Below are 14,082 nucleotides of genomic sequence, written 5' to 3' on the forward strand. Positions count from 1 at the left end.
TCCAACTTCAAACCCCCCCCCCAATAGTGCTAATTTTATTTCTGATTTGGTTCTTAAAATAATGAAAATATTGAAAAAAAATTATATTGTACGTTACTCGCTATGAAATAAAGTTATTATAAAAAAACACTTAATTTTATCAAGTATTCTTTTTCTTTCTTTTTTATAGAGGAAAATCAAACTTTAATGTCATCGATCGCGGTTATTTTGTTTATTTCGCGGATGAGGAGGGGGGCGCCAGTGGAGATAACGCCAATCACTGCTTAAAATTTGTCAAAATTTGACGAGATTGTTTTGAAACGTGGACAGACTAAATACCGAGATAAATATTTTAGTTTTTTTGTTGTTTTTTTTTGTTCCCCCCCCCACACACTTATTTCACAGAGTTTCTCTGTCCCTTTTTAACCTCCTTTTCATTTTTGTTCTTTGTTAATCACTTTTTTCGTTTAAAGGTACCACCTCCTCGTTCGCGAAATAAGCAAGATGGCTGCGACACAATCGGTCTCATTAAAATTTGATTTTCCTCCGTAAAAAAAAAGCCCCAAAATACTTGATCAAATTAAGTGATTTTTTTTTTTTTTTTTTTTTTTGTGAGAACTTTATTTCATAACGAGTATGTAAAATATAATTTTTTTTTTAATATCTTGATTAAACCGAACAAGTACTTCTGATATTTTTTAGATGAGGATTCGCATTATCTGGATTCTTCGGACTACTGCTCTCATCTTGAGTGTCATTCTCACATATCGATCGATGTAAAGGCACATGACGCAGTGGATAAAGTACTTGATTAAATTTATTCGTAAAGTTACACTCTTCTGGAGGTTGAAAGTTCAATCTTCAGTGCGGGCGACACCCTAAAATACAATTGTGAAATTACTTAGGACCTCTATCCAACCATGGCTGACAGAACGGGGGCATGCTAGCTACTCCCGTGGGTTAAATAAAGTGTTCTGTTCGAAACTCTGTGTAGATTGCAGAATGCAGAGTTGGACAGAAAGATTCCCGAGTTCAGCAAGATATAAGATGAAGAAGGCCAGAAGTTACATCGACAGAAACTTTTTGAGAATTTAATATTCAAGATGAGAACAGTAGTCCTAAGAATTGTGAATTAAAACCTACAGAAGTAAGTGGAAAACACGTTCACTGTACTTCAGATTCATTAACCATCTTCCATTTTAGTAATTTTATTTTCGGTGCTTGTGCACTTTTGCTACCGCGCTATTTTTAAATAGTTTTTTCAGGTTAAATTCCAGCTTCAAGCTTCAAAGTATCTTTTCTTTTCTTTTTTTTTAATTAAATTGTTAAGTGGAAAGCACAGAATAGTTACAAAACACCCTCCCCACCCCATGTTAAGAATGACTTTCAAAATAATAACGTTATTATTTTAGCACGGTGGCAAAAGTGCACAAGTACCTAATTTTCTTCTGTCCAAAAATATTGTCTGTGAACGACAGACAAGAATAACGAACGAATAAATAAAAAAATAAGTTCTATTTCTTTTCTTTAAAGAAAATTTAATAAACCGGTGTAAATCCCTTATTTAATAAATACCGATTTGAATTACAGAATAATTTTAGATATAAATATTAGTTATTTTAGTGAATCTGAATCAACTTAATATCATTATTATATGCAATTGTATACATTTTTTTTTTTTTTGTCGAGGTGATGTTAGATTTTTATTTTATTTTATTTTTTTCTGTCGTATATATCGAAAAAGCTGTCAAAAATAAATATCTAGCGAATAAATGTAATCAAATGCAAGATAAGTTACTTTTCTACCTAACTGAATAACTTTGTAGTGTTTTTATTTAATGTAAAATGTTTATTCAGTTCGAAAAACAAGTAATGTTGAGTGCTATCGGAGAACAAGAAAAATATCGCTTTCTTTACATCTTTGAAGTCACGATAATAATCACTTCAAAAAATTAAAAATAAAAGAAAAGAAATAAAGCAAAATGTAACCCACCGCATAAATATCCCGGTCGTATTTATTGGGTGGGTTTCTATCACTATTTTGTTTTATTTCTTATTTTGAAGTTTTTGTCGAGACTTCAAAGACGCCGCGGCCATTTTTTCTTGTTCTTCGGTAGCGAGCGCTCGCTCAACATTACTTGTTTTTCGAACGGAATAAACATTTGCATTAAATAAAAACACTAAAAACGTATTTAGTTAGGTAGAAAAGTAACTTATCTTGCCTTTGATGACATTTATTTGTTATATATCTGGTTTTTGTTTTTGTGTGGGCGTGACAATTATTTCTCCTCTGACGTTTAAACTCAAAAAAGCTAACGTTTGTCAACATCGGATTGCGACTGGCAACTGCAAAATAACAATCACACTTTTTCTATAATGTCGGTTATCTTTACGATTAGTTTCCACTTAATTTCTGGTTGTCCCTCCCCACGTTAAGAATTTTTTTTCTAAATACTAATGCTATTATTTAGAAAGCCGTTCTTAATATGGGGAGAGGGGGCTTCCTTCACCTATTCTGTACTTTCGTGCCAAAAATATGCGCATAAAATGGTCATCAAGGAATTACATTGCTTATTTGTTTGGGACAATTTTAAATGCGATATTCGTTTTCAGCATACCTGAAAAGTCGTCATTTTAAAGGTGATTATTAAAGTGGAAAGTAAGTAAAAGTTTACCAATGAAAAGCCCTTCTTAATTCTTGATATGAAGAGAAGGGGCTTCCTTCACCTGAATTTAATGAATAATAGATACCGTAAAAATCAATGTAAAACGACGTAGAAACCGGAAGTGAAGTGAAAACAGTATCGTAAAGATAATCATAATGCCTATATTAGTTTGGACATTTTTTTTTTCTGATAAAGCAATCAGAGTTATCTGCCCTTTGTATGTTTTTGTTAATTCAAGTGACGTTACAGAAGAAGCAAATATTTTTTGTTCATTGGCAAAGATACAAACAAAAAACGAAAAGACAAAAAAAAATAAAACGACAAAAAGTACTTAGAAATACGTGTAAACATTTGTTAAAAAAATACCAAGTGAACAACAGCAAGAATAAAAGGTATATATACCAAAATATACTTTGAATAATTATTACTCATAGAAAAAAACAAGTCGAAGTAACTCTTTTTTTTTTTTTTTTTAAGACTTTACTTTGTATCTTAAAAACAAAAAAGAAAAGTACGTTATTGGGTTTGGGCGGTCCTGAACGACAAGCATCCCCCATATATAAATACTAATCCACTGAAAAAATTGCAAAATAACTGAAAACCGTTCTTAACATGAAAAGGTTTGGGGTGTTTATTCCAAAAGCCGTTCTGGTGGGAGGGGGGGGGGGCAAATCTTGTTCATGTCCGTCTGGGTTTGTATTACTATATACACAGAGGTACGAAAAAGTTGTCAAAAAAACAAATATATAACTAATAAATGTTATCAACGGCAAGATAAGTTACTTTTCTACCTAACTGAATAAGTTTTTAGTGTTTTTTATTCAATGTAAAATTTTTATTCGGTTGGAAAAATGAGTACTGTTGAAACGCTGCTGCTGAAGAACAAGAAAAGATAGCCGAGCCGCGATATCTTTGAAAACTCGATAATCACTTAAAAATAAGAAATAAAACAAAATGGTGGTAGAAACACACCCAATAAATGTTACCGTGACAAACACATTTGAATTATTTCATTTTCTTTTTATTCTTCCGTATATATATATATAACACCACAAAAATAGCTTTTCATTGTTTTATTTAAAAGTCTCATATAAGAAAATATAACGTTAATTGCTTTGTTTACAATTCATTTTGCAGAGTATTTTTTTACCGGACACGTGACACCTTTATAAGGAGAGTTTTGCCGATTGACCGAAAAGTGGGGTATCACTTTAATAGAACTTTATAATTTAAAAGTGATCCCCCACGTTAAAAATCATTAAATAAACTTAATCCCCCCCCCTGTTAATATGGAAGTTAAGTCTGTTATCGACAATAATCAGCAGAAAAAAATAAGAATATGTGAAAAGGAATTAATTTTACAACGGGGGCGGGGGGGGGGTTCGTTCAGGTCCGCTGATATGCACTATCATATACTATGGGGGGAGGGGGTCTGGCGTAAAATACGCTTAAATATGATATTTTAATTTGTCTAGATTTTGTATATATTATTACAGAGTTGTGATTTCAAAAGTAAAAAAAAAAGTATTTAGGTACCAACAACTAGAATCAAAACCGAAACTGTAACATTCAAAGCTGGTGACGTTACCACTGTACCAACGTGACACGAATATAAGTGAATGTTTAACGATTTTTTTTTTTTCAATTTTGACTCCTTAAGAACAATTTTAGCTGGTTAAAGACCCATAAAAGAATTCAATCATTTGAGGACCCTGGTGCCATTCTGCGACTTTTAGTTTCTGAGGAGATACAGTTTGAAAATATGGAGACAGACAAACCAACAGACAGACAAGCATATAGCCAACAAATGATCTTAGAATGCGATTTGTGAGATTATTGGTGAAGATCAGGAAGACGGTTTGGACCAACCAGAATGGATCCTTGAGGTACACCAGCATTGATACTGCTTCAAACATCTGTGCACCATCAGCTACTTTTGTATACCTACCAGAGAGAATGGATTTGATGGTTGACAAGGCAGTTTCAGATATTCCATAGTTAACTTACTTGTGAAGTAAATCTTTGTGCCAAATCTTATAAGCAGCCTTTGGTATGTCAAGAGCTATTGCTCTAGAAACGAAACACCTGTCAATAGCTTCACTGATTCTGTGCAATATTGTAACAGAGCATGCATGTGCACACACACACACACACACACACACACAAACATATCGCAGCTGTATGCAAATGACCCAAGCCATGTGTGAAGTGACGTTACAGTAAGGAAAAAAAAAGATTATAAAAAAGAAGAGTGCGTGCAAACCGATGATCATGATGAGGATCGCATTTTGTTCAGAAACGTACTCGGAAATAAATGTTAGTGTTTCAACAGAAAAAAGTGAGTAGAGTTATTCCTTATCTTGGTCTCCATTGTGAAAGGGTCTACAACATGTTGGGTCCAGAGCGTCTACATGTTAACACGTGTGTAATGTTACAATATTACAGTCAGCACATCAGCTGTTAATCTTGCAGTATTGTTTCTGCGGAGATGGTTGACAGCTTCTTCATTTATCACAGATTGAAACGATTTACTTATGACACCCAGGAGACTGATTGGTTTGTACTGAGATGCAAAAGAACAATTTTCAGTATTTTTAAATACTGGGCAGACTAATGAAATTTTCAAAGGTGATAGGAAGCATTTCTTTTTTAAGTTATGATTTTGAAAAATAGAAGCTAGTTTATATAAACAGGGCTCCGGCCAGATGTAAAACCCCACAGAACTCTGTTCTGTCCCGTTGTATTGTCCGTGTTTGTTTTATGGCCTTTTAAACACGTTATATACGCATCAATTTGAGAAACATTATGGACCAGACGATCACAAACACTAAAGATTTTCTCATACGTGAAGACTTATATACGCTCACATGAAACTGTAGATAAACACAACAATCATTACTATACGATTCATAAATAAATATACACACACTCCGGCGATACAACAGATATACAAAAGTTTATAATTTAAATCTGACCTTCTGTTTTTGTTTATACGTCACATCACTTTACTATCTCTGTAACCTACATTGCTAACAGCCTTCTTAAGCATTTGCATAGTTTATATATTTTATATATTTATTTATTTTTATTTTTTTTTTTTTTCAGAAAACTTTTCGCCTGAAAGTACATGACTTGCCAGTTTGGAAAAGAAATATTTCTTTGATGCAAATCATAAAAACGTTCTGCGAGTTTTGCAGGCATGCAAATTCTTAGTAAAAACTACTCACCAAAAAAAAAAGTAATCGCCCAGAAAAGGTACTCACCAAAAACAGTACTTACACAAAAAAGTACTCACTAAAAAAAAGTACTTACCAAAAAAAGTACTCACCAAAAAGTAAGTAATCACTAAAAAAAGAAAGTACTTACCCAAAAAAAGTACTCACCAAAAGATAAATAATCACTAAAAAAAAGTACTTATCAAAAAATTAGTACTCCCCCAAAAAAAGTACTTACCAAGTACTCACTAAAAAAAAGTACTTACCAAAAAAGTACTCACCAAAAAACTACTTAAAAAAAATAAGTACTCATCAAAAAAAGTAATCACCAAAAAATAAGTAATCACCAAAAAAAATTACTCACTAAAAATGTACTCACCAAAAAATAAGTAATCACTAAAAAGAAGTACTTACCAAAAAAGTACTCACTAAAAAAAAGTACTCACCAAAAAAAAAAGTAATCACCTAAAAAATAAGTAATCACCAAAATAAAGTGGCCACACAGAAAAGTACTCACCAAAGAAGTATTCACCAAAAAAAGGTACTTACCAGAAAAGTATTCTCCCCCCCCCCAAAAAAAAAAAGATTGCTCACCAAAAACAGTAATCACCAAAAAAAAAGTTCTCACCAAAAAAAGTACTCAAAAAAAAAAAATACTTACCAAGCAAAAAAGTATTCAAGGGTATAGCATTTCTTGAGAAAAACAATAGGTGAAGTATATTAATGAAAGGATTTTGATATAAATACAAGGTGATTCCAAGCAAAAAGATAATTTTATATGGAGTTGGGTTGTTCTTGAATAAAAATATTTCATTACAAAATCCTGATAAATTATTCTAAGCATTGTCCGTTGACTGACATTCATAAATGATTTATAACAAATAGTGTTTCACTAATTTTTCTCTAATAAGATTCAGCTTTTTTTAATTTTCACTGTTTTGAAGCCTGTCTTTTTTCTTTGTACATTAACGACTAAATCATGTCTCCTGTCTCACTATGTTATAAGCACAGTGATTGATGACTACAACCTGGATGTCTTCAAGTCCAACATAAACAAATTCCTGATGAACCACCCCCTTAAGTAAGACACTTTATAAAATCTCCAATACTAACAATTACTACGATACTATCCCATTGATTACTGTACATGCAATAACCCTTGTCCCCGAGTGGTTTCTGGGCCTTGATAAGTGGTGACTACAGATAAGGATAAAATGCTAAAAAGAAGTTGAAAATTGCTTGTCAAGCCGTGCATGAGTGCTAATGAATTCAAGACTAAACATTAAAAGTGGTTGAGAGAAATTCAAGACAACTGGAAAGATTGATGGGCTAAAAAAATTATTACAATTTGAATGGTGAACATTTCACATGCAATAGTAATTGGACCAATACTGGGCCACTACTGGGCCTCATTTATAACGCTTAGTTTAAAAATGTTCAACGAACCAAACTGATTCAATATAAACGGATACACTGATATGTACAGCTCGCATTCAGTTTACTCAATGGCTGGACCAATCAACTGTCAACCATTTTACAGTAAGGATTACTCTTCTGCTAGAAATGAAAATGGGAGCAACGTGCAAACTCTGTCAAATTATTGCTGCCATGGTGGGGATGACATACTGCCTGGCTGCAATGTGTGTCAGGCTAATGAGGCTGACCAAGAAACGGTTAGCAAATATCTAACAGAACGTCCGATTCCCGTTTCATATGGAAAAAATCAGCATCAAGATGGAAGGAACCAATCACAAGAATCTTCTTTGTCGTCTTTCTCTGTTGATAAAATGACAATATGCAATGGAAATGTTTTGGATAAAACAGTGCCAGGAACTTCTATGGGCAAGTCTTTGGCGTCAAATTCTAGCCATAATACAAATCTCTTTGGCTGTGATCTCTGTAGAAAGATTTTCACTCAAGAATCTCAACTGCTGGACCACAAACATAGCCACCACCCTCACGACCATCTTCCTGATCAAAGTAATGATGAAACTGAAACAAAACTGGCCTCCAGCCAGTTTGATGACAATATGTGTTCTAATTCGATTCTGTATAAACGAAAGCAACAAAACTTTCCGCATGTTAGTCTTAAACCATTCGTATGCTCGATGTGCCCAAAAGTGTTTGCACAACGCACAAATCTAAAAAATCATGAACGCACACATACAGGTGCCAGGCCATTTGAGTGTGACGTCTGCCATCGGGCATTCAGCCAGCGGGGTAATCTCAATACACACCGGCGCACTCACGGTGGTGAGAAGGGGTTTGTCTGCGAGGTCTGCTTCAAATCATTCTCTCAGAAGGGCAACTTGAAAAACCATACCCGGTCGCACACCGGCGAGCGTCCCTTCCATTGCAGGGAGTGCGGAAAGACGTTCCGACAGCGGACAGATTTGCGTAACCATGAACGGGTGCATTCAGGGGAGAAGCCCTTTGTGTGTAGCGTTTGCTCGAAAGCGTTCAGCCAACGCGCAAATCTCAAGATTCATGGACGTACACACAGTGGAGAAAAACCATTCGGGTGTAGCATTTGCGGGAAAATGTTTACACAGAAGGGGAACCTTAAGTGTCATGTACGGACACACTACAGTGATAAAACAACTGCTGTTCTTTCATGAGATTTCAGTAAACCAAAATGTTAAGTCTTTGTTTGTTATAGTGATGGGACGATTCCAATATTTTTCTTGATTCAGATACAATTACCGATTCTGTACTAAATTCCAGATTCCAATGCAAGTGCTTTATAAATCTCTTAATATTGCTAGGCAGAGGGATTAGTCACATTCTAATTTAAGATACACCGAATATCCTAACTTGTTATGAAAAGTGACCATATGTAGAATTTAGGAAAGCATAAAACACATCCATCTTGGTTTATGAAAATCAAATGTGGAGTAACTCTCAGCTTAAAGGAGGAGAGAACTTTCATAGCTTAAATAAATAAGCTTACTTCTGGTGGCTAACCCCAACTTGGTGTGCATCATCCCTAGCTGGGGGAGTTTATGAAGAGCTGCACCAAATATAACCTTAACCTTTGATCTTGACTTTGAAAAATGGTGTGCACCATTCCTAAATGGGGGAACCATCATCATGCCAGGTTTGGTTATAATCGATCCAGTGGTGTGGGGTGTAGGAGAGTTGTACGCACAGACACACAAATGCTACTACTTTGTATAGATGAAGTGTTTGTTATAGTGATTCCAATATTTTTTCCAATTCCGATACAATTACCGATTCTGTACTAAATTCCTAATTCCAATTTTTTATAAATCCCTAAATATTTAACTATGAAGTGGTTATTTTTCCTGATTACTATAAAGACACTTGTTAAATCTGCAGATATTCTCTTAAAAGTAAAACTACACTTGTGGACATGATCTATAGATTTTAGTTTTACTGATATTTTAAAATGTGCTAACGGTTATATCACATAGGATTAGTGAATCTCTTGACAAAGGTTTCCTTTCCAGGGCAATTGCTCTTCACATATCGAAGGCTTTCGATAAGGTATGGCATAAGGGCCTACTTCACAAGATTTCCAGCTACGGTATTACTGGAAATATTTTCTCAATCATTAAATCATTTCTCTCTAATAGGTTCATAAGAGTATGGGCAGAAATCAGAGGCCCGCAGTATTAATGCTGGAGTCCCCCAGGGGTCCATCCTGGGCCCAACTCTCTTCCTGATCTACATCAATGATCTCCCAAAACACATACTTAAATCATTCATTGACTCTATGCTGATGCCACGACCATCTATGACAACACATCAAAGGCTGTAAATGACAAAGTTCTCTCTAATTCTCTCTCCTCTGATCTTGAGCGCGTGGTACAATGGGGGAAGAGGTGGCTGGTCACTTTTAATGCATCCAAAACCAAGCTTCTATCTTTACATCATCAACGCTCTGATCCCCATCTGGCATCAATTAAAATGGATGGCTCTCATCTTGGGGAGGCTCCATGTTTTGACAAGCTTCTGGGTTTGACCTTTACTCCTGATCTGAAATGGAACATGTACATCAAGTCTGTTGCCAAGGACGCTGGGAAAATGGTGGGATCCTTCTACCACTCCAGAAGATATCTCACTTCTGATGCAATTCTCTATCTGTATAAAAGCCAAGTATGTCCAAGGATGGAGTACTGCAGCCACATCTGGGCAGGAGCTGCTAAAAACAGCCTATCCTGCCTTGACAGAGTACAAAATAGACTTTGTGGTTTGGTGGGGGATGCCCTTTTCTCTTCCCTGCAGCCTCTCTCCCACAGAAGAGACGTTGCGAGCCTGTCTTTGTTTTATCGTTATGTCCATGGCAAGAGCTTGTCTGAGCTCCAATCTCTTGTCCCCCCTCACCAATCTTTCACAAGAAACACCCGTCTGGCTGAAACTACTGTCAATAATTTTCCCCACTTTTTATCTGTGCCTAAATCCAAACGTAGATTCTATGAACAGAGCTTCTTTCTCAGAAGTGCATGATTGTGGAACTCTCTTCCATTCGCCTGTTTCCCACCTAACTACAACTTGGATGTCTTCAAATCCAACATAAACAAATTCCTGACAAACCGCCCCCTTAAGTAAGATACTCTATCAAATCTCCAATACTAATGATTACTACAATACTATCTCATTGATTACTGTGCACGCAATAACCCTTATCCCTGAGTAGCCTCCGGGCCTTGATAAATGGTGACCCCCCCCCCCCATGTAAAAAAAAAAAAAATCAATAAATATTTATTATTTTATCATTATTACCAACAGTGGAAGATTTTGTTTTAAACAAAATCAAATAAAAAAAAAAGACAATTTAAGAACTGCTACTAGTCTCTCACTCCTGGACAGAGTTCTAAAAAGAGTCACCAACCTGATAAGTCCTGAACTGTCATCTAAGCTTTAGCCTCTGTCTCATCGACGAAATGTTGCATTCCTCTGCCTGTTCTACAAGTATTTTAATGGTGAATGCTCTGACGAACTACAAGCACTTGTACCCCCTCGACATAAATAACCCTGACAAAACTGACAAGCAGCTAAATCCCATCCCTACACAGTAGAGATCCCTAGGTGTAGGAAAGCTTTCTACTCCTATACTTTCTTCCGCAGAACTGCTAGACTTTGAAACTCTCTTCCGGGATTCTGTTTTCCCAACTGTACTGACATGCAGAAGTTCAAGTGTAATATGAACAGACATCTTGTTGCTCATCTCCCTTCATAATATCTCTGCAACTTATGTCCTCAATAGTAGCCCCCTACTTCAAAGTGGCACTGTGCCTTGTTTGGGGTGAAAATTTAAAAAAAAAAACAAAAAAAAAACGGAATCATTCTTGGCATTGGGGAAATAGGCATAAATTTTTCCAATACCTCAAAAAGTTCAGATTCTCGCTCCTGATCTAATTAATTGTCCCAACACTAGTTTGTAATTAACCAACATTTGGCACGTAATGGTGAATTCATACGATGCATCATACACCCAGGCATACCATAAAAAGACGTCACTGAATTTTTTGTAAATTCTTTGGAATATACAGTAAATTTTAAAATGATTGAAACGAAAACTTATTTTGTTGTTTTTCTTTCTTATATTTCGTAATTTTTTAGATGAGGATAAGTAATTTATATTATTTGGATTATTCGAACTACTGTTCTCATTTTGGTTATTATTTTTATGACTTTTTGGTTCATCATTTGGAACTTGCATTATCTATTGTTACAATACAACTTGATGGCTCCAAATTTATTCCTGATTACGTATCATGTTAAGAAAAGATTTTTAAAAAAAGTGTAATATGTCAGTTGTCTCATGGTTTGACCCAAATGGTTCTTTGATCAGTTCCGTTGTGAGATAACCCAGAGCACAACTTGACAAGACGAAAAAAAGAAATAATTGCACCTCTGTACCTCTATAAGGCTACCATTTGCCCATGTATGGAGTATTGCTGTCACATTTGGGCTGGTGCATCTGCTACTAGTCTCTCGCTCCTAGACAAGGTTCAAAAGAGAGTTGCCAATCTGATAGGCCCTGAACTGGCATCTTAACTTCAGCCTGTGTTCCATCGACGAAACGTTGCATCCCTCTGCCTGTTCTACAAGTATTTTAATGGTGAATGCTCTGACGAACTGCAGACACTTGTGCCCCCACGACATAGACACCCTCGACAAAGCCGACAGGCAGCTAAATCCCACCCCCACGCAGTAGAGATCCCTAGATGTAAAAGATCTCTCTACTCCAGTAGTTTCTTCCCCAGAACTGCTAGACTCTGGAATTCCATTCCAGGTCCCTGCTTCCCCAACTTTACTGACATGGAGAAACTCAAGTGTAACGTGAACCAACATCTTGCTGCCCAAATCCCTACATAGTGCCCCAGTAGTTGCTGCCCCTGATAGTAGCCCCCTACACCAAAGTGGCAATGTGCCTTGTTTGGGGTGAAAATATGAAAAAAAAAACCAAAAAAAAAACATAACAAGATTATACATATTATACAATTATTTTATTGTGCAATAAAATTTAATGAACACAAAACAAAAACATAGAATGCAATGTCTGAACGGGTCAAAACAAAGCAGAGCAAAAGGAAAGAAGTGTTCAATTTAACCAGTGTCTCTTTTCTCTCTTTTTCTTTCTTTATTTTATACTAGCGGGGGGTACCCGGCATTACCCGGGTGTTTGGAGGTGTGTGTGTTAAAAAAAAAAAAAACGTTGGCCGGGTGTTTGGAGGTGTAAAAAAAAAAGTTTTAGTAGGAAGGTAGGATTGAACCCCCGAAGCCCTGACGCGAACGTGGAAACAAAACCAGCCACCTAACCATCTCGGCCACGAGGGGAGAGAAACTGATAAGTGTGTTCAGTTAAGGATTATAAAGTGAAATATATAGGTGCGAGGAAGTGGCATGATCTTTGACCTAATTTTGCGTGGCAAGCCAGTTACTGTTTTCCCCGCTCCATCATTCGCTTTTCGAAGACGCGGTGAGCTGGTAAAAGTCGGGCAAATTAAATACACATGCGAACCCCGTTGTTAAGTCGTAGACGTGATCTAAAAAGTTTTAAGAATGAGCGAGAACCCGCCGGAAAAAAGCCTTTTGCAAACATATGCAAAAAGCGAACATACATACATACACACATTTTCGCTTTTATATATATAGATAAGATAATATTTAGTCAAATGAAAATAAATGTCTGAAGATTTGTGTTCGGCTATTCATGGGAGTGGATATGATTATGATAAAAAATGGGAGGGATTAATAATCACAAAGTAATTATCTTGTAGAAAAAGTATAATCCAGGTGCGATAATGATCCACAGAAATAAAACATTTATTAAGTTATTTTTTTCCCATGTAGTCTGATTTTGCATGCCAATTTTATTTCAGATTCCCTCCTTTCTTCTCTATTTATGAAATTGGAAGAACAAATATGGGGAGAGTAAGGAGATGAAGAAATGTGTGATGTGACGAGGCGGTGTGGAAGGGTCGTTTGTTTGGGTCATTTTTCTTAGTAACATGTGGGTGTCATGAATGATTCACTTTTCTTTTCACCAATCGAATAAAAATCTAATCAAGGAAGGGGAATTTTTGTCATCTTGCATTTAAACTGACTCTCATAACGGCATCACCACTTAATTGCGCTTGCGTGTAACACTACACAGAATTTTAAACTGAACCTTTTATTTAATCTGCCTGGCTAGATTGATCTCATGTCATCATGAAATGTTAAATCATTACGTTTTCCTGAGTATTGATCTAACCTCCAAAAAAAACCCTACTTTGAACTGATTGTAACTCAGCACCCTTATCCATTGTGCCATTAATTTAGATATGCTTCAGTTAGAAATGTTGTATAGTGGGATTCTGTATAACATGGGGTGGGGTGTATATATGATGTATTTATTGACGTGTATATATATTTCATCGTCTAGATAAGAATGTGTCAATTGATCATCTAGTAATTATTTAAACAGGACATCTAACAATTATAACATTAATGGATAAATAAGTCTCTGGGGTTTTACATTGGCCAATTGAGAAACATGCCTGGTCCATCTTTGGTCATGCGTTGACGGATCCTTGGAAAAGCTGCACAACTCGAAGTCTACATGATATTTACAGCAGCTTTATTCCAGATGTCTCCTCCATTGGAAAGATGCACCGCTGGTGCTAGACTTTTTCTACTGACATTTTCCCTACTCGGAGCCATTGCTGTCCACAACTGTCTTTCTCCCTCTGATTCCAACTGTCTACTCT

The 14,082-nt window shown here is 35.9% G+C and overlaps 1 protein-coding gene across 3 annotated transcripts in view; it reads left to right on the plus strand.

Annotated features, from left to right (window-relative positions):
• Window positions 1–11,729, plus strand: part of LOC145242637 (uncharacterized) — a 131,903-nt gene extending 120,174 nt beyond the window's left edge. For 2 of the 3 annotated variants that reach the window (XM_080105757.1, XM_080105756.1), the window contains one exon: window positions 5,751–11,729. In XM_080105757.1, the coding sequence (XP_079961883.1) occupies window positions 7,339–8,478 (1,140 nt within the window). In that variant the 5' untranslated portion in view covers window positions 5,751–7,338 and the 3' untranslated portion in view covers window positions 8,479–11,729. Of the gene's footprint in view, window positions 1–2,853; window positions 3,038–5,750 lie in introns of those variants that run through there. The other variant, XM_080105758.1, reaches the window with a different exon arrangement.
• The last annotated feature ends 2,353 nt before the right edge of the window (window positions 11,730–14,082 follow it).

Source organism: Euprymna scolopes, chromosome 21 (genome assembly GCF_053919585.1).
Source record: "Euprymna scolopes isolate OS-2025 chromosome 21, ASM5391958v1, whole genome shotgun sequence".
NCBI lineage: Eukaryota > Metazoa > Mollusca > Cephalopoda > Sepiida > Sepiolidae > Euprymna > Euprymna scolopes.